Source organism: Centruroides sculpturatus, unplaced genomic scaffold, assembly GCF_000671375.1.
Source record: "Centruroides sculpturatus isolate CEXI.00-Female unplaced genomic scaffold, Cexi_2.0 scaffold430, whole genome shotgun sequence".
Taxonomy (NCBI): Eukaryota; Metazoa; Arthropoda; class Arachnida; order Scorpiones; family Buthidae; genus Centruroides; species Centruroides sculpturatus.
Genome location: NW_019384725.1, coordinates 370,470 through 393,748, shown reverse-complemented (window position 1 = coordinate 393,748; position 23,279 = coordinate 370,470). Strand labels below are relative to the sequence as shown.

The 23,279-nt window shown below is 28.1% G+C and overlaps 1 protein-coding gene across 1 annotated transcript in view; it reads left to right on the top strand.

Annotated features, from left to right (window-relative positions):
* The window catches only part of LOC111628111 (cationic amino acid transporter 2-like), a 50,546-nt gene that overhangs the window by 2,223 nt on the left and 25,044 nt on the right, over positions 1 to 23,279 (top strand). The window contains exons 2-4 of the mRNA XM_023371834.1: positions 3,508 to 3,845; positions 7,827 to 8,067; positions 22,386 to 22,602. Coding sequence (XP_023227602.1) covers positions 3,508 to 3,845; positions 7,827 to 8,067; positions 22,386 to 22,602 — 796 coding nt within the window. The remainder of the gene's footprint in view (positions 1 to 3,507; positions 3,846 to 7,826; positions 8,068 to 22,385; positions 22,603 to 23,279) is intronic.

Below are 23,279 nucleotides of genomic sequence, written 5' to 3'. Positions count from 1 at the left end.
CCCCGTAGAGACTAAATTGTAGATAGTGATTACAGATACATTTTTCACATTATCATGCTTTATCAACATTTTACACTGTACTTACGAGATTTGTAATGGAGGGTTAACTCTAAATGCACAGTAAGTTGTTGACCTTTATTTTTTTTAGGCGTCAGAATTTTTATCGAGCTATTCGGACTTGAGTAGCTAATATTGAAAGATTGATCGTGGGCCACATAAATTCATTAGACGGGTCAGATCCGGCCCACAGGCCTTATGTTGGCCATGCCTGAGCTAGAGTGTCAATTCATACATAGCAATAGTTTTGCTATTCAGCTAAATTTGTGACCAAATTTCTCTAAACAGTCATATTAGAAATTATTTGTCTACAGAAAAAATTGGTTGTCAAGGCCAAATAGTTTGTTCAAATTTTGGCAATATTTTGTGAAATTGTCATCTTTTGGTAATTTAATATTTCACAATTAAAAATTTTACTAAGTACCATGAATTTTTAGATGATGATAATTAATTATTATCACTAAGTAAAAGCAATGGCCATGAAACTATTTAGATGTCTGGTAGCTTTATATTATAAAGTAAATCATTTATGGTGCCAGTGATCATATATTGTTGCCTATTGACTATTTATGTCTATCATTAAACCCAAATATTTCTAAAAGAATAGATAGGTTTGTAAACCTGCATTTTCAAGTTTTTCTGTATAATATGATTTAATTTCTTTAATAAACTTTTGAATATTGCATATGTTCTTATTATACTTGTATTTAGCTTTTTATTTTTATTAAGGAAATATATTTTCAGGGTCATCAAGAGATTGTATGTGACCAAAGGATAGACTGGGTCTCTTGCCATTTTTTTTTTTTTTTTTTTTTTTTTTGTTTTTGAAAAATAATTTGTTATTTTTCAAAAACAAAAACATTTTATTAATAATATTTCTTTATTAATAAAAAGCAGTCTTAAAGATTTTTTTTTTCTGTTAATAAAAATAGAAAATAAAATCTTTAAGACTGTTTTTAAGTAACATTAGTTTTATAGGGATAGGAACTACTGTGGGTCCCTCTAAGTTCTCTTTGTGCTCAGGAAAAAATTCCCAGCTTCTTTCCCAATGGGCTTGGCTACCTTAAACTTAGTAAATAATTGTCTAATAAATGTTGTAAATAAAAGTCTTGGGACTAATTAGAAAAATTGATATTGATTAGATTATTCAATTAGCGTGCTACTTTTGTGCTTCTATACACAAAGAAAAAAGGAATAGGCTTGTCCTCCACTATCTCCAGGATTCGTACACATGACAATCGTCAAAATAATAAAAAAAACTAATTATATAACTAACTTATGTCTAACTTATGTCTATCTTATAACTAATGAAAAATAAGAGTACAGGACAGATGGATACGGAAACAAAATGTAGGGAGAATGGAAATACCCAGAATTTCTTTTGGTATGTATATACGCTTTTGGATTATGGCGCCAACTTTATCTTTTGCAGTGTGTAGCGTCTTTGTAATCCAAAAAGATAATTGGTAGACGAACGAACAGCAATTGGTTAGAAAACGTTACGTTTTATTTAAAAATTTCTAATTCAGATGCATTTCGGGTTGGCTTATATTCCCAACCCCTCTTCAGTGCTGTTAAAATTACACAAAAAATATCTTGATATTGATATCTTTTGCTGTAAAGTCTATACAGCTACTTCTCGATATCGAAAAACTCTGCTTTTTCCTTGGATTATTTGTTGTCCTTACGGCTGTTTTTTTTTTTTTCTAAATCATCTCTTTTCTTTTTTCCTCTTTCTTGCTGCTTTTTAACTTTAACTTCAGGTCATGAGCACTCACTTTTTCTTTCTGCTTTCTTCGGGATCTTCACCCAGAGTGACTCTTTTTCTGTCCATTTTGCCCCAGGGCTCCACTCCCTCTTTTGTTCTTATTTACGTGGAAAAGACAATCCTACCTAAGGACAAAAGGGTTAGATAAGAAGGTTCTAGAAGGAACAAAGAAACAGGAAGGAAGGCTATGATTAATTCAAAGTAAAATATACAAATATACAATATCATGGCCGATGGCCATAACAGGATTTAGTGGCCACATCTTTGGTTACTGGACTATGGACTATTATAAGCTGGATAGGACACTCACATATGGTTAGTGTTGAGACGTCATGTTAAAGCATGTGTGTTTATCATCTTGTATATACTTGTAATTATCTATTTTGTGAAAACATATTGTGATTCGGATTAGTTTGTTCTCTTTGTTGTATAACTATATCACTTAGTCACAGCGATACGTGTGAGGACAGCTGCAATTAATGGTCAAGGAATCTAATAAACTGAGCATTGTTGTGTTAATTATAAAGTGAAGGTTGTAAAGTCTTCTGTTCTTTACCCATTCTACACTGACTATGTATATTTTTGTAAACTAGAGACACTACACAGGAAAAAAATCAAGTGGAGAATTGGAATGGTGGAAGAGGCATTTAGCAAAATGAAAACATATTTGTATGGACCTCCGAAATTAGAATTCAGAAAAAGGCTGGTCAAATGCTACATCTGGAGTGTTTTCCTCTATGGTGCTGAAACTTGGATTTTGAGACAATGCAACATTAGGAGAATAGAGGTCCTAGAGTTGTGGCAGTGGAGAACAATAGAGAAAGTCAGATGGAGTGATAAGATGAGAAATGAGGATGTCCTAAGAAGAGTGGGTGAAAAAGGAGCATATTAGAGACAATAAAGATGCAAAAAACTAATTGGATTGGGAACATGATTTGAGAAGGATGGCTTACAATATGACATTACGGATGGAATGGTTGCAGGTAAAAAGAAATGAGGGGAAAGGAGAATTAAAGTGGTAGACTGGACTTAAAAGTGGTAGAATGGACTTAAAAGATGGTAGTTATAAGGAACTAAAGATAAAAGTGCAGGATAGACTAGCATGGAAAAAGTGGTGGTGCTTACCAGACTTGATATAACTAGCAGAAAACTAAAGAATACTGGCTGTGTATTTATCATACCATTCCTGCTTTTTGTTGTTATTATTTTAAGTTTTACGTGTTTGATAAGATTTATTTAGTTAATTTTGGGTCTGGAATGCTCAAAAATTTCCCATATAAATTAATGGTAACTGCTTTTTCACTTTATGCTATTCTGGCTTATGAACGATTTCACAGGAATGCTCTACTTTTGGGTAATGAGAAAATCAGTATATATTTTCAAACATTACTACTACCTCTTTATGTTTTGAGACATTCTATAAGTTTTAAATGTAACAATGTTTTATTATAGATTGTCATTTTTATTATCAGTGTGTATATTTTTTAATGTGCATAATTGTTAATTTATATGGGTCTATTTTTTAGATAAATCAGAATTATAAAATATACATATTAAAATTTGTGAATTCAAATGAGAAAAGATTGATTAAATTCTTAATTGAATTAATAATATTTTTTGAAACAAATTCTTTACTTTCATGTCTTAGTTTTAATTAATGTTAACTGTGTGTTTAAATGTAGATTCCTAAAGACAGAGGAGATGGTGGATTTTTTCCATATGGTATAAGTGGAATGCTACGAGGAGCTGCTGTATGTTTTTACAGTTTTGTTGGATTTGATTGTGTAGCAACTTTAGGAGAAGAAGTGAAAAATCCACAAAAATCTATTCCAATTGGAATAGTTGGATCGTTGGTAGTTTGTTTTTTGGCATACTTTAGTGTGTCGGCAATTCAGACTTTGATGTGGCCTTATTATGATCAGTCTGATTCAGCTCCATTGCCAAATGTATTTGCAAAAGTTGGTTGGACAAGTGCCAAATGGATAATATCTGTTGGAGCTCTTGCTGGATTATCTACCAGGTAAATTTATTTATTTAAATTTTTAATTTTAATACAAACTTCTTTACAAAAGCATAAATTTTTTCTAAAGAGAAGTGTTTGCTCTGAGTAAAACAGTTTGGATTAAGTTTAATCTTAATTATACCATCCATTTGTATATATAAGAAGGCTGTCCCTATATTATAACATTTTTCAGCAATTAATATATTTATATATACAGTACCATATAGTATTTTTTTTCTCTGTAATTAACTGTTAATATACTTGCATTGGTTTCATGGTTATTTGGCTATTAAAATTTTCTTCACCAGCAAAATTTATAATTTTGACGACAATTTTCCTAAGACATTTATTTCAAATTAAGAAAAATAATTGAATAAATTATCTTATTAAAACTAAATATTTTTATTAACAATTATTAAACAAAATTAACAATATTTTTACATACAATAAAATAAATATATAACTAAAAATAGTTGCAGAAAGAAGTGCAAAAAAAAGTACATTGAAGATTCAAAAATACAAATTCATGTATTATTTTCTTGAATAATGGCCTTCCATCCTTTTTAATTATTTATTGATTAAAAGAAGAGAACTTTTTCCTCAATTGAGCTGAACTTATGATGATTTCTCTTTGCATGTGATATTATATAACTATAAAAAGTAAAATTATTTTGTTAAACTTTTAAATTACTCAAAATACAACCAATGCAATGTGGATCATCATAGTAATGGTACAATTTTAAAATGTCTTACTTTTGATATTAAATAAAAACTTTTCGATGTAAAATCTTTGGAGAAAGTATTCAAAACTTAGAAAAATTATTAATTTACTAGAAAATTTTTTGTTTTTCTCTGAATTATATTTACATATTGACCATACTGACTTGTATTTTATATTAAGAAACCTGAATCAACAATTTAACAGACAACAGACTAAATGAACAAAAAAATAATCTACCTCACAACACCCATTGACCCTTAGGCATTATCAAGAGGGATTGCAGTGGTTCTGAGCTCAACCAATGTGGAATTGTTCTGATTGGGTGCAAATTGTCTTCAGTGATGAGTTTCATTTTGAACCAAGTCTGAATGACTAGTGCAGATCAGAATCTAACTGCAATAAACTAAAGAAGGAAGCAAAAACTGAAAAATGTAATTAATAGAATTGTTCCGGCTTATTATTCACTGGTTTAATGTCTTGGGGCAAGATTGTACATATTGGTTCAAGATGACTGGTATACTTTTTCCAAAATTTATATTTTAAAATTATACAATATACTTGAGTTTAGTTGACCATTGGTTGAAAATTAACTATTCTCATACTAACCAGAGTGAGAGAAATTATTTCGGAAACCAATTCATTATGTCATTAATTAATCAAATTGTTGTTTTTTTCATTTATTGTATTATATCTGAATATTTTTATCTAAAATTTAGATAAAAATATTCAGATACCTAATGATATGATTCCTTTTATAAGAAATCCTAGTGTGACAGGTCGGAATCACATGTTTCAAATTTGCTGAAGTTGAACTATTTGTTTACCAACTCACCACACTGGTTGTGTTACCATTCCTTTTGCAGCACTCCAGGCTTACTTCCAACAAGACAATTCCTGGTCATGCATGCCTCTCATTTGAATGTCTTTGTGGTTGAGTCATCCTTTTTTGACCAGCCAGATTGTCAGATCTCTCCTGAAATGAGCACATTTGGGGCCTGATGGGATTGGGTCTGCAACCATCAAGGAATGTTAAAAACTTAGCTCACCAATTGAACACTGTTTGGCAAGAAATCCCTCAGGACACCATCCATTAATGTTATGAATCAATGCCATGACTGGTAACAGTTTGTATTCAGGCAAGAGGCAGATCATCTTATTGATTTTCCTCAGCTTGTATAGCTCTTTATGTTCTGAAATTTAATTTCTTTTCTTGCACATTTACAGTAAACATCAAATTTTGTCCCAATTGAGTAGATCTTTCTTGGTGTGATTTTTCCCCAAACAATAGTTGGCTCTGTTTTGTATAACATCAAACGTGCATTTTTGTGAGAATCCATTTTACAAGTTTAAATTCAATGAAGTTCAACTTGCTAAATATATTGGTGAAAAAAACAATAAAGATATTTTAAAGAAGCATTAATTTGTGAAAGGCATGTTGAATTTTATGAAATACCTTTTTATTTCTTAACTTGTTTGGCATGAACATGTTACAAAAATGAATAAAATTTGTTTATTATGTTTTAAACAACTTCCATTAAACTCAACAACTATCAAATATTTCTGTTTAGTTTGTTTCCAGCATGGAGTCTTCCAGAAATTCCACAATTCTCATGACATCAAATAAGTTTCTGATAAGATAAACATATATGCAATGCTCTACTACCCATAGCATTTATTACATCACAGTGAAAAGCATTGTGTGAAGAGCATTAAAGTTCAATAAGTCCAAGGCAGATAAAACATTATCGGCTTTGTGAATGTTTTCAGAAATGTTTGTTGGACAGTATTAACAACAGAACATCACTAGATGTGGATATTGTTTATACAGTGCAAAAAGTAACTTCTAATGGATGCATTTTTTTTTGCTTAAAAATATATTCAATATCAGAAAATTCATATTTTATTAAGTAATGTATATACTTGTAATTATCTATTTTGTGAAAACATATTGTGATTCGGATTAGTTTGTTCTCTTTGTTGTATAACTGTATCACTTAGTCACAGCGATACGTGTGAGGACAGCTGCAATTAATGGTCAAGGAATCTAATAAACTGAGCATTGTTGTGTTAATTATATAGTGAAGGTTGTAAANCTGTTTGGCAAGAAATCCCTCAGGACACCATCCATTAATGTTATGAATCAATGCCATGACTGGTAACAGTTTGTATTCAGGCAAGAGGCAGATCATCTTATTGATTTTCCTCAGCTTGTATAGCTCTTTATGTTCTGAAATTTAATTTCTTTTCTTGCACATTTACAGTAAACATCAAATTTTGTCCCAATTGAGTAGATCTTTCTTGGTGTGATTTTTCCCCAAACAATAGTTGGCTCTGTTTTGTATAACATCAAACAACCAGAAATGTATAAATAAATTTATTATGACTAAATATTTTTGAGGAAAGTTTTAGACATAGTTTTCTTTAACAGATTTTCTTGAATTCATGTTATTTAATTGGTTTTCTAAAAATTAAATTTGGATAGCAATTAAACAGATGTTATACTACTAATTATTAACCATGATTAATAGTGCAAAACTATGTTTTTTTAAGCCACTAAGTATATATTATATATACAGTCCCTTGGCCAAATTATTAGGACCACTTAAGAAATCAGAGTAAAATAACAATTTAGGCAAAATTTTGATTTTTAATTTGAACTTAATTTTTTTTGTATAATTCAAAAGAGTAGTAAAATGTATTTCAACTGTAATGACAAAAAAAATAGCAAAAACATATAACAAAATAATAAGTAGCAAAAATAAAATGTGACAAACTGAATATTCTAAAAAAAATTTATGATATAAACATAATGAGAACATGTAATTATCATTATAAAAATTATTTTCAATGAAAAAAATTATAATTACTGTAATTCATTTATTGCATTAAATTTATTACAAATAATTTCTGTGTGTATCCAGAAAACACCAAGATCCAGACAGAAAAACTATTTAAGATCAAACATCTTTTTTATTCAATGAATTTGTGAAATTCTACTTTTAATAAAATTGGTTTTTCTATCATTGTTAAGGAATTACAGTATTAAGTTTAATCATCAACTTGGAATATCTTGATAATTTAACTACTTATAATACTCAGATAAATTTCAAGTTGATATTCTTCGGCAATAAGCTAGATCAAGTATCTATTTTTAGGATATTTTTAATATTTTTTTCCACACATGGAGTTTATACATTACTTTTATAGTTTAGATGTTTATCTGATAATAGAATTAGTTATTATCATAAATGTAAATTTTATTAAAAATATTTTTATAGCATGTTAGGAGGAATGTTCCCACTTCCTAGAGTTCTTTTTGCATTGGCAAATGATGGATTGATTTTTAAATTTATTTCAAGAATAAATCAGAGATTTAAGACACCAATTATAGCCACAATTATTTCTGGTATTTTAACAGCGTTACTGGCAATGTTGTTTAATGTTGACGAATTAGCCAGCATGATGTCTATTGGAACACTTTTGGCATATACATTAGTTGCAGTTTCTGTTTTAGTTTTGAGNGAGTAAAATAACAATTTAGGCAAAATTTTGATTTTTAATTTGAACTTAATTTTTTTTGTATAATTCAAAAGAGTAGTAAAATGTATTTCAACTGTAATGACAAAAAAAATAGCAAAAACATATAACAAAATAATAAGTAGCAAAAATAAAATGTGACAAACTGAATATTCTAAAAAAAATTTATGATATAAACATAATGAGAACATGTAATTATCATTATAAAAATTATTTTCAATGAAAAAAATTATAATTACTGTAATTCATTTATTGCATTAAATTTATTACAAATAATTTCTGTGTGTATCCAGAAAACACCAAGATCCAGACAGAAAAACTATTTAAGATCAAACATCTTTTTTATTCAATGAATTTGTGAAATTCTACTTTTAATAAAATTGGTTTTTCTATCATTGTTAAGGAATTACAGTATTAAGTTTAATCATCAACTTGGAATATCTTGATAATTTAACTACTTATAATACTCAGATAAATTTCAAGTTGATATTCTTCGGCAATAAGCTAGATCAAGTATCTATTTTTAGGATATTTTTAATATTTTTTTCCACACATGGAGTTTATACATTACTTTTATAGTTTAGATGTTTATCTGATAATAGAATTAGTTATTATCATAAATGTAAATTTTATTAAAAATATTTTTATAGCATGTTAGGAGGAATGTTCCCACTTCCTAGAGTTCTTTTTGCATTGGCAAATGATGGATTGATTTTTAAATTTATTTCAAGAATAAATCAGAGATTTAAGACACCAATTATAGCCACAATTATTTCTGGTATTTTAACAGGTAAGCAAAGTTTTCTTTTCTACATGAATTTCAAATATTATATTTTAAAAGTTTTTATAGTTGCAGAATATCTTAACAATACAAAGTTAATAGATGTGCACAAAATTGCATAAATAATGTTAGAAAATGAATTTTTTTAATATAAATTTTGTATATATTTTTGATTATTTTTTAAATATATTCCTCAAATATTGTTTTCCACACTCATTTTGTATTGTTTAGTAAAACTTAGTTTATACTATAATAAAAACAGTTTGTTAAATAATTTTTATAGCACTATTATAACTATATGATCTCTCTGATATATTATTTAATGTTATTAAATTTGATTTTTACTTATATGATTAAAGAAAGATTGATGAAAAATTAATTGATTTTTATAATGTTACTACGAAGTATATAACAGAAAATACACCACTGTATAAAATGTTTTCTACATCTATAGAAAATAGTGTCTATGATAAGCCATTGCAGTTTCCATTGCCAGCTATGAGAGATCATTCAGCAAGTTAAAACTATTACTTCTGTATTTAAGTGTCATATGAATTCTGTGATCTTGCACTGGGAAGAAAGGGGAAAAACATTTTGACCACTTACCAAACTTGACTTTGACTATTGGTCTATAATGACAAATTTCATCAGTGAAAGCAAGGAAGGTGCATGTAATGTCATATATAAATAATAACAACTCAAAGCCCGAGAAATATACAATAAATCACCAAACAATCACCTTAATATCGGGCTATAATATGGCTAATTAAATGATTAGTATAAAGTAATTTGACATTAGAGGTAGACGTTAGGAGCCATCTCTTAAGTAAATTAATAATTATAAATAAAATAAATAAATTATTAAATAAATTTAGAACCTTCTGGAATAAAAAATTGGCCCGGGACGGGGCTTGAACCTGCAACCTCCGCTTGCCATGTGGTGCACTTGCCAGTTACGCAAGTGTANACTATTATAACTATATGATCTCTCTGATATATTATTTAATGTTATTAAATTTGATTTTTACTTATATGATTAAAGAAAGATTGATGAAAAATTAATTGATTTTTATAATGTTACTACGAAGTATATAACAGAAAATACACCACTGTATAAAATGTTTTCTACATCTATAGAAAATAGTGTCTATGATAAGCCATTGCAGTTTCCATTGCCAGCTATGAGAGATCATTCAGCAAGTTAAAACTATTACTTCTGTATTTAAGTGTCATATGAATTCTGTGATCTTGCACTGGGAAGAAAGGGGAAAAACATTTTGACCACTTACCAAACTTGACTTTGACTATTGGTCTATAATGACAAATTTCATCAGTGAAAGCAAGGAAGGTGCATGTAATGTCATATATAAATAATAACAACTCAAAGCCCGAGAAATATACAATAAATCACCAAACAATCACCTTAATATCGGGCTATAATATGGCTAATTAAATGATTAGTATAAAGTAATTTGACATTAGAGGTAGACGTTAGGAGCCATCTCTTAAGTAAATTAATAATTATAATTAAAATAAATAAATTATTAAATAAATTTAGAACCTTCTGGAATAAAAAATTGGCCCGGGACGGGGCTTGAACCTGCAACCTCCGCTTGCCATGTGGTGCACTTGCCAGTTACGCAAGTGTACTGGCAAGCATAACTGCCAGGTTGCGGGTTCAAGCCCCTCCCGCAACCTCCACAGTTTGCAGGAGGGGCTTTCGACACATACCAATCGTAGTCCGGCGTAGTATGGCGATAAGTATGGAAGTTCAAAGCTGTGGTCTGTCTTCTACCTATATCTTCTCCTTCCGTTTGTTTGAGTCCGTTGTATGGAGGTCCGGGAGACAAGATGCACACATTGACAAGTATAACTTTTTTTGGATTGCCCTGAGCTTCCGGGGCTCAAGATTTTATTCGATTGTCGTGGGAAAGGAGTCACAGGATCATCAAATGTTGGCAATAACAGTGCATTCTTGACACCTATGTGTCAACTTTCCCATCTAATTGTTATCACAAATGGTGACCTCCGCTCTAATTCTCACAATTATTTTGCTATCGGAGTTGTTTACATTTTTTTTTTCCCGACAACTGTGTTAAATTTGCAGATTTCACAAATACATGTGAATAAAAAGCTAATATTTTTTCATCAATTTGTGTACTTATAAATACATGTCTAATTATTCTCCATCAGTTACCATTATATGCAGAATGTTATTGGATGTTGAGAGTCTTAATTTATGTCTTGAATGTTTTGCATTGTGTCCAAATATATTTATTACTTGTTTTAATTTCTATTATATCATTTTTCTGTAAGCTAATATTTTTGAAAAAACTTTGTACAGTAATATTTATTTTCAGATTTCCTTATGCAAAGTTATAAATCTCCTAAGTCTGACAATATTGATTGAATGTAGATTTAACAAAGAAATGTTCTATATTCATGTTTGTAATTCTCAATTATCAATTTTCTTCTTTATTTCTTGTTAGCTGCATACTTTGAATAAAAGTATACAGCTAACTCCAAACACAGAAGAAAGAAAATAAATTTTTAGAGTATAAGGAACTTATAAATTATTGTATTACATTAATTTTTTAATTACTAAGAGTAGATAATTATTTAATAATTTTCTTCTTTCATCTTCTATTTTTCTCTTTTTGTACTCTGCTATTCTGCTAATTATTCTCCTATATTTGAAAGTATTTTATAAGTTAGTTTTTCTTGAACACTTTAAATAAATCAAATTAATCACAAATTATATTAGAAATTACTTTTTCACTACGTAAAAGAATACTCAATAACTCATGATGAACAAATAATGAATATATAGTGATGAGTGGTTAATGGCAGAGGTTTTTCTTTGTGACATAACTATTTTAAATATTCATGGTTATTCAATAATTGTATTCTATTTATATCTCTCTAAAAAACAAAGTTATGAAATATCAAAAATTTTACAAATAAAAATTACATATTTCTAGTTTAATTTGATTTCAAATAGGTTTTATGTCCTATTTGTTAACATTCTAAGAGAAACAGATATTTTTAAAATGTTTTTAGTGTAATACTGCCGTAATCAGTTATAATAAATAAATATATATATATATATATCATAATGAAATATCAATTGATATATTTAAATTTGTGCTGTATAGTATGCAATATTATAAATTTGAGAGAACATTCCGCAACACTTAATAGTCTAACAATGATAAAAAATTTTTTGAAATATTTTAGCTTTTTCTGAATTTAGCAGAATTATTGTGTTTGCACCCACAGTTTGAAAGCAGATGTTAAACTTATCTACAAATGAAAGAAAAGTATAAAAATGACAAATAATTGTAATTTAAATGGAATTATTTATTTTAATGATCATTTTCATTCAAATGAGATCTTTTGTATAATAAAATGTCTTATTTTAAATTTTAAGAATTCAACAATTCTATAAAGATAGTTAAAATTGTTAATTAGAAAAAAAATACAGTAATACCTCGACTTACGCTACCCCGACTTACATGAACCCAGAGTTACACGATTTTCAAATCTCGTCGATTCGTCTTTTGTTTGAGCGCCACGCAACTCTCGATTACTCACTCCCCCCACACTATTGTTCAGCTTACATCTTTGGACGTGTCATGCAGAATCAACACATAGCTACAATTTATTTTGTGTTATTTATTTCTGTGTTTGTTATATCTACGGAGACTCGAGAGACTCTATATGGTGATTTCTTGTAACCGTGAACGAATCAAAAGACGAGATAAGATTAACGAGAACATTTATTAGCTTATATACAACCAACTTGGATTTTAAACAAATTGCGAAATTATACCCCGACTTATGGTTATCACTCAGTCTCACCTATCACGTAAGTTCGGGGTATTACTGTAATTGAAAATTTCAGTTTACAATATCAATCTTTTAAAAATTGAAAACTGTAATTCATTAGAACATTCAACTAAAAACAGCTAAAATGATTAATAAAAATTTTTTGTAATTTCAATCATTTTTTAAAAAGTCTTTTAAACTGATATCAGGGCACTAATAACTTTTTAGTTAATATTCAGGTGTATCTGAATATACTTGAGTACCCTAGTACTAAAAATAGGTATATGATGTGTAGCACTATATACTGTATCCAGATTTATTCTATTTCTCCTGTTGCTATTTCTTCTAGTTTAGATATAGTTGCTGTTTTCATATTTATAATCAATAAAATAACTCCATAGTAATCAATGATTCTACTTCTAATTTTCTGTACAAGCAGATGTTTAACAAAGAGCAATTTAAGAGAGAAGTTGATACAATATAACAGAAAATTTTGAACTCTTACAGAAAATTTTGAAAATTCTTTTCAAATGATATTTTTGATATAAATTGAGCATCACTTTTTTTATAATAAATTTGAATGTTTTCAAAAATGTTGTTGTTAATTAATAAAAATTCAAGGTTATATCAAATAGAATTTCTGAATTCTATTATTGATTTTTCTGGCTTTGTAGTTTTGATAATTTACATGAGTTTCCAATTTAAATAATAATTTATTACTGTGTTAGATATTTTATTATTATTAAAATAAAGAAATAAATTTTTTGATTATTTTGCATTGACATTAATCTGTATATGTATATGCAGAGTCATCAAGGTGAATCCAGAAAAGTCGTCATATAATGAAAAACAATTAGAAATAGAGGAAAAATTAATATGTTTTTATGAAAATTGGTATAAAAATAGTATACAACATACAGAATGAAATTATTCTATGTAGATTCCATGACTTTTTCCAGACTTGACCTGAAACAGCTGTATGTGTGCTTGACCTGCACCTTGTCTATGTTCCTCATCACCTCCACAATGGAAGCCTTTAGAATATCATTGGTATTGTGATACTTTGCCTTGACTACACCCCATATGTAGTAAAGGGAATTTCAGTCAGGCCACAAGTCAGAACCAGAGCCTGATCCTTCAGTTTCCTTGTTCTTTTCAGTCAAGAGCTGGTAATTCCTAATTCAACAACCCTGTCACAAAAGAATAATATTGCAGGTTCTGATGCACTGTCAGACTGATCATTGATCTTGCTATGCCCATTTCTTTTGTGAGATCACTCATGCTCTAGACACCATCTTGATTGATCTTCTCTTTCAATTTTGCTACAAATTCCACACTTCTCTTGCAATCAGAATTCTTACTGTAAGTTGCCCTGTTAGGAGTCACATCCTCCTTGTTGTCAGATTCTCTGAACTTCTTGGCTATGTTGTAAACTTGCATCATTTTGTTGTCAAACCATGTCCTGATTTGTGAGTGCAACTTTCCAGTGCAGTGATTCCAGTATAGCAGCTTTTCAGTTGCATTTTCATAATATTGAGAAGGTCCCAGTTGTTGACTGTTCAGTGCTTTCTTCTTGAGTAACTTGAAACATGCATATAATTTAATCAACAGTCTTATCTCCAAGACTGCTTAAGATTGGCCACAAAGAAATTCTGGATTTATTTCCACAACCCTGTGTGTTAGGGGCGTCATACTGAGAATAATGAGTAAGAAAAATTTCTTACTGTCAGATTTTCATATATATACTGTATATATAAAACATTAGGAATATTTTGCAGTGTACTCTTTTTTTTCTCATAATTTTTGTAGTATGATATAAAATAATAAAAAATAATACATAATCTTGGGTGGGCATACAATTTGCAAGTACAAAAATATTGGACAGAATACATCCCCTATGTCCCTTATGGATCTAAATATATGATACTTCTTAGCCTTTCCTGTATGTTTATAATTTTTGCGTTTTCGAGGGCCAAAACTCAAGGGTCTTGTTGAAATAACTTGTTTTCAATGTTGACAAGATCCACCAATTTAGAATAAATGGATTTCCTGATCATCCTGATGGCCTTGTTCATACACATCCATCTAACTTTATTGCGTAATGGTTCATTTCCTGGTGGTAGGCAAATGCGATATATGGTCATAGGGAACACACGTATTCTCTTACAGTTCATTAAAAAACCCAGCTTCACTCTAGCCTTAGTAAGGCTGACGACTATCTTACAGTATGAATTAGTCGGCATCACTTAATAATTATAAACATACAGGGAAGGCTAAGTAACTTAAGGAGACATTATTGTAAAAAACTCCAATGGATTCTAAATATATGATATTTTGTATTAGATTTTCTAAAGATGAAGACCTAGCCACTAGAAATTCAACTGAATTAATAAATGCACATTTCATAATTGGATGCCCATTAATCAGTCAAAAAAGTTAATTCTTTTGTCTTCACTCACTGATAAAGTTGCATTAATTAATTCAATTAGATTTTCTATTGTCAATAGACAAATTTCAAGATACATCTATTCAAGTTTTTTATTAATATCTTTTTTAACTTATAATTTAAAAATATTAAATTAAATAAATAATATATCAGATTGATTTTTCTTTTATAAACTTTTTATATTATTTATTTTATTATTAAAAAAAGTGTTTTGTTTGAAATTTATATAAATCACTCAATTTTGTAACAGTACATTAAAATGTTTTCTAAATAAAAAATTAAATATAAGATTATCACATTTTTTAGCGTTACTGGCAATGTTGTTTAATGTTGACGAATTAGCCAGCATGATGTCTATTGGAACACTTTTGGCATATACATTAGTTGCAGTTTCTGTTTTAGTTTTGAGGTAAGTATCAAACACATTTATCTTTCACTAATATAAAAACATCAAAATTTTAATTATATTATTAGATAATAAAATTCGACTATTGCTCATTTGTTCATATTTCATTTAGAACATGGGTTTCCAAACTTTTTTGCTCATGGACTCCTTTTCAAAATTAGATTTAATTCATTGACCCCTTTCTATGCTACTATGAAATAAGAATAAACTACAAATAGGAGTAAGTAAATTAAATTGGCAGTAGTGTGCTGACCTTGGAAGTGGTGGAAGCACCACTTCCCTTGTATTTTCTAAACTATAAATACATATTGTGCAATTATTTTCATATTTTAACATACTTTGAATTAAATTAATTAAAATTAATATTTTATTATAACCGCATTATGTATCTTATTACAAATTTCTATACTATATGTGGAAAAAACGATAAGATTGCTATTGTATATTCGAATATCAATGGCAGAATGGAAGCACTGCATTGTTGAATACGGGACAGCTTCCACAGCAAAAATATCTGAATGGTGTAAAGCAGCCAGATTATATGCATTTGCACATATGCTTTACAGAGAACCAACCTCGCTGTTTAGCTGGTGGATGCTACACCAAAATATCATATAATGCTTCCAATGATTCTATCCAGGACCAATTCTGAGCTGTTAGCTGCCTGTGCTAGATATTTGGCCACCCTCATCCCATTATGTGGATCACAAGTAGATTTATAACTTAACCAAACTGATATGAGTTTACTGGTATGTTTTTATGATAATTCTCTATTGTTAGTTAACAGGAGTTTAAAAAAATCCATTAAAATATTTGATATATTTAATCTGCTCTCCCATCTTGTATTACTTGCCGATTTCAATGTTAAACTAGTGATATTACAGTTTAGTATGTCCCCTCTGTAAGGGGATGCAGAAATAAACATGTATAATTCTTGTACAATGTTAAAAAATTAACTGTTATTTTGACAGCATCATTTACAACTAAATTTAATGAATGAGATGCACAAGGTACAAAAATATGTTCTAGAATTTATTTTCCTTAAATTTATGATTTATGTATCCATTGTCATAAAAAATCTGTCTTTCCACTTCTTTCCCAAGACTACAAATATTCAAGTACAAAGTAACCAGTTTCAACTTATTTCTACTTAAGTAGTAGTTAAATAATTAAGAGATTAGGGAATTAGGGGCATAAGTAAAACCCTACTGTTGAGAGCTGGAATTTTACTTAAACAAAAGCTTAACTGAACCAATCACTAGCCGAATACAGTGGGAATTGATTTCTTTGTAATATTAGATGTAATAAAGACAGAAATTTTTCCTGTTCAATGTGAGTGACCGAAAAGTTGTAAATTTTGGAAATTTCCATGGACATCTGGTCTTAAAATGAATTAGTTAGAAAACAAATGACAGACAATGTACTTAGTATTAAGTTTAACATATGTAGATTTTTACAGCTATGGTGAGAAACGTTTAAAATTTACAACAACCCTATCGCATTCTTTGAGGTATACTAGTGATGTGACAAAAGAAGCATTTGACATTGACCAGTATTGGCACCCTCGGGATTTGGCTGACCTACCAGGACTGTCTGATTCCATCTATTAGCCACTGGTAGGGAGCTATTTGACTAAGTGGATTGTTTTAAGATTTAAAAAGTAAAGAAGATTTTGTTATTTTTATGTACATTACAAAGCTATATTTAATTATAATTTTCTTTAAAACTATATTCATACAATTGAAGAATAATTTATACCAGGTATGTACCTATCCACCACACATTTTACCAAGTATGTTTACCAAGTACCAAATTATTTTAAATTTTAGCCTTATATTGTGGCTAGTGATTCAGAATGTAATTGCAACATTAAAAATACATTTAGAGAAGTCTACGGTTTTTACTGGCTTATCGAACAAACAAACATGAATGGACCATAGACAATCACTAATGTGCAATTAACTGATTGCCCCTGGAAATCAGCTTCTTACAAAACACATCTTCCCTATCATCAAATGTCATGGCACACCACTGCAAATTGGAATTAATATTTTTATTAAACAAAATAAAAATAGAAAATTCTGTGTTTTACATACTATAATTTAAGACATATCAGTTGTCATCATAGATATTTTTACTATATTTAACATATAATAAAAATAAATTTGTCCAATGATCAATTTGGTTATTAGACAAATTTAACAACTCAAATGAATGATATTTAAAAAAACATTTTATTTTTAATTTGTTTGAGTTTTCATCATAACTTATAAAATGCAATAATAAGAGTAAGAAATATGTAAAAGTTAAATTAATTAAAAGTTCACTTTTGATATTCATTTGTAAATTTCTACAAAATTTCAGCATTTAAAAAATAACCTCATATTGCAATTTCATTTCAATATTTTGATAAGAGGTACTTTCAACTAAATAATTTTATATATATATATATATTCAGGTGCCAACAGATGAAAACATCTACCCCAAAAAGAAAATAATTTATTCATATAACTTGAATTAAAATATTAAAATTATAATCAAAACAAGCTTTAAAAATAATTTTAAGTGCATGTGTTTTGGCACATTCACTACTTCAAAAACCAGTTGTATGGAATAAAACTCATACACACATATCCAAAGCCAGTGAAAAGATTAAAATATTTATTAATTTGAACAAAATATTAGTAAGTATTTTAATTTTTACTGGTTTTGTGAGTGTGTGTGTTTTTTTTTTAATTCCATACAATCAGTTTTTGAAGAAGTAAATTTTTTCATCATATTTAAGTTTAAAAAAATATTTTGAAAATATAAATATGAAGCATTTCTTTAAACCTTTTTCTTCCCTATGGGTATTAAGAAGACAAAATGAACACTTTCCACAAATTATTTTAAGTTGTTATAAATGTCTTATTATTACTTTCAGGACTAATTTTTTTAGAACAGATATCTACAAAAACTTAAATGATGTTTATCATATATATATAATTATAAAGAAGCTTTATTGTATTATAAAATATTCAGGACAAGTAAACAATTAAAAATTCATAGAAGAAATGCTCCAAAACTACATATAATTTCTTCTATCATAGTGAAGTTTTAATTAAACTTCATTTTTGAAATTCACTACTTGCATATGTGTAAATATACTCAGCAATATATTAATAATGGATAGATATTTAAAATCAATGAATTATAAAAATTCCAAATACTGTACAGGTAACCCCCGTATAACACGGTAGTTATGTTCCAAAAAATTGCCGTGTTATGCGAAACAAAGAACTAGTACGAAAAGGAGGGTTAGGTTCCAAAAATTAAAAAACATGCTAGTATATTTTCATAATTAAGATAAATATCTTCATTAAAATTTTTTTAAGTGATACATATTAATATAAATTAAACAATGTTTTCTTCGTCATCACTAAAAACACTATTAATTAACCGAGAGCGTTTTCTTTTTGGCAAGTTATCCTTATCCTCTGAGCATTTTTCTGCATTATCTTCAGATCCATGCTTTACCTTTTGCAAAATGTATGTAATTTTAGATTGCTTGCTTCTAGTTAAAAGGTCTTTATAAATTTCCTTATATGGTGCTAAGCACTTATGAAGAATAAAGCAAGTATGGAATAAGGGAAAAACATTCGGCAACATCAGAAGCAGAAGCGTCGCGATCTGGCAACATTGAAACAAGTTTCGAGAAGGACCATGTGTATCGACAGAAGGCGAGAAAAGAAAATTTACATACTTAAGTACTAATAGTTCACGAAAATTATTATAATAATACTTAAGTAATAATAGTTCACGAAAATTATTATTTTCGTGAACTATTATTACTTAAGTATGTAAAAATTTATTACATTTCATGTTGTAGGAGGGTTTTACCCAATTCTCGAACCATGTCAGAGTGAATCCGTGCTATAACAGTACCGTGTTATACGGGAGTGGTACCAATTCTCGAACCATGTTAGAGTGGATCCATGCTATAGAAGTGCCGTGTTATACGGGGGTTACCTGTATATCTGTTTACTTTTAGTAATAGTAGTATTTATCAGTATCCTTGAGAGATTATTAAAAATATATCAAACTTTATTATATAATAAAGTAACTGCACAAAGTACTTATATTATGTCTATTGATATTTTATGAAATATTTTATCATTGATCTTTTGTGTGTAATCTGCAAGTCATATCACAAAGCAATTACGTGATAATGAAAAACACAAAATATCACGTGGTGGTAGATTATTTTGAAGAGATTTGTTTTTTCTTTATCAACATTAGATATATTGATTTTGCAGTAGTGTTAGTGTTTAGTATGAGTTATTTCTAGACTCATGAAAGTTTTCATTTACTTTGCTACAAAAAATGCTAACATGTTCATTTTTTTGACACATGGACATCATATAATTTTTTTAAAATTCTGTACATTGATGATTATTCATGTGATAGAATTAAATTAAGTATCAGATGCTGGTCTGTCTAATATATATTTTATATCACTGTACATAAAATTCACAAAAACCTTATTTTGCTTTGCATGTAATTGTGAAAACCATTATGTTATTAATGTTTTCAGTCTCCATCTCAGACCTTTCTCAGATAGTTCCCTAAAAAATTGAATCTATCTGATATTAGCGTTCTGTTTTGGAATTCATATAAGACTCTGACGTATTCAAATTTTTTTTAAATTTTTCTTTCATTGCATATCCAATAATGTGTACCTGTGTTGTTTGCTATTATGTCAGGTTGAATATAGCTTGCCATGCCCTTGATTTGTTTTTCTTCCTTAAAACAGGCTACCCTAGTATGACAAACATGACATACAAACAGCTTAGGAATTTGGAAGTGTTAAAGGAGTTGGAAATATTAAACCAGACTTCCAGGGCCTATCTATCAATTTTAAGGAAGGTTTGAGTTTTATTTACATTGATTAATGTTTTGTTTCTGGAAGATTACTTTATTTTGTATCACAAAGTATTTACACTTATAATTCATATTTTGATAATGTCTTTAGGTTGACTTTAGTTTCAATCTGTTAACAAATTATATTTGATTTTATAGTAACTTTAGAAGGAATACATGGAATGCATCTCCTATCTAGTTGGTTAACTAGTTATAAATAATAAACATAGATTTATTATATTTTACCAGTTGAATTTCTTTCTTTTTCCCTCGTCTCAATCATTATGTTGTTGTTGTATATTTTACTGTAATAGAGTTAAAAATAAGTTATAACCCTTAAAATAATGGCCACTTTGTATTCATGTGTGTGCATCTCAATTATCATGACCATTGTATCAAAAAGCTTGAGTGCACTAATACAACTTTGGTTTAATCTATGACTGAATACTGAGTAATCACAATAATAATTCAATAATCCAACATAATTTTAATTTTTCTTAAAAATGTAAGTCTGCCAAAAAAACACTCATTTATATGGAACATCTGGAATTGAATCTAACAATTGTCCAATCTGTATGTATGCAACATACTGGAATTTTGGATACCATTGTGCAACATAGATCTGATTTCATTGTAATCTTGCTGAACTCATTATGGATATATTGTAAAAAGTGCTAATAGATGGCAGAAAGAATACAAAGAAAAAATACTGTTATTAATTATGATAGACAATAATTAACTTTGAGAAATAAATGTTTTAAAAAAAGTATTTTACTTTATGAATCTCTTAAATTAGAAGTTATATTCATATGTTTGTTCCAGTTTCTTCAAAATAAATTTTCTAAGTGATGATTTTTTTTTTTCAAATATTGTAGGTTTATTTTAAAAAAGATAATTGCAAAATATGTATTTATATATATGTAATTATTAAATATGTAATTATTATGTATTAAGTTTTTTTATTTGAGAAATAAAACCTAAATATAAACTTTTTTTGTATTTTATTCATATTTGAAAGTTATCTTTATAAGTTTTTTGATTGTTAATTTTTGCACATTTGGTTTAAATTTTTTGTATCAATACTATACAATAGCCATTCTGTTATATTAATCTGTATGTATTATATATATTGGTATTGGTTGTTTGTGATTATAGTGGTTAATTAGTTGTTTTACAAGATGAGGGAAACAAAATTTTGAAAATTTTTACAATAAATTGCTTCTTATTTCTTGTAAATCACATAGCAAACATTATCATAAGAAAAACCAAATGGATAAAATAGGAAAGAATTTTTCATATCTTTCAGAAACTGTATACATAAAATACCAAAGAGTTAATTTTGTATTGATCATTTTATTTTGTTTATCAATGAATTAAAAAAGATTTTTGAATTGCAATACAAAATTATAACTCAAATGCGAGTTCGAAGTCCAATTGCAATACAATTATTCTTTTTTATAAAGTATATGAAATACTGTAATTAGTCAGACTATTCATGAAATAGAAGTACCAAAACCTAATGATTTGCAGAATTATTCTGGATCATTAACATTATAGTGGTTAAGACAGTTTGATATACATATGTCACTAATTTTTTGTAAAAAGTTTCTCATAATAAAAACAAAATATTAAAATATATTTTGAAAAATTTAATTGTAATTTATAAAATCAATACCATTGTCAAACTAGTTGCACCTCAAAAATTATGTAAATAAAAATAATATAATTGATTTATTTAATAAGCTTTTTAAAAACATGTTAAATAATAAAATCATTAACTTTTTCAATGTAAAGATATTTTCTCCAATTTATCTTTTCCATATGTAATTTTTATATCATAAGATATTTTCAGTTAAAAATATGAAATAATTTTCAATAATGAATCTAATTAATATTTATTTAAAAAATGTAAATTTTTATTAACAAAAGGGATTATTTTCAGATATAAACCAACTAATATGATGCTACAGAGTTCATCTTCTGAAGATGATGATTTATCTGAATCAAATAAGATGAGAGAAGTAAATAACTCTAGTATAGTGTATGAAAATTTTTCCATCTCACGGAATTATTTGTATCAAATCTTTAATCTTTTGAAACTGAAAAATCCAACAAAGCTTTCGAGTAGAGTGTCTGTACTGTTTATTTCATTTATAGGATTACTCTTAATTGGCATTGATGTTATTTTATGCTTCTTCTTTAATAAAATATTAGAGAAAAACTTAGGTGTAATAATAGGATTGTGTTTGCTCACAGTGTTAGTAATTGTAGCTTTTATAGCCCTTAGTCTTCAGCCTAAAAATCAAGAGAAAACAAATTTTAAGGTGCCATTAGTACCGTTTACCCCATTACTAAGTATATTTATCAATATTTATTTAATATTGTATTTACCTGAAAACACTTGGATAAGATTTGCAATATGGATGGCTATAGGTTTCTCTATATATTTCGGTTACGGAATAGTTTACAGTTTAGAACGTGAAACAAAATACAGTATACCACCCGAACAAATTATCATCAACGGCGAAGGACTAGAGGATGATCCTTTGTTAAAAAGTTAATACTATTAAAACGTTAGAGTTTGTACAAAGACTTTGTGCATTATTATTCTTCCGAGATGTTCTAATTTTATAAATTATTTACAAATTAAAATTTACCAAACTATACGAAGAAACTATTTCGATATTAAATGTATCTTTTTATAGAAGAAGAAAAAAAAGAAATGATACGAAATGACTGTGATATTTAACAAAATGTGTACAGACGTTTAACTTTGTATTAATAGAAAAAAAATATATATATTTTGAATGTAAAAAAGATGCGTTACAATTGTG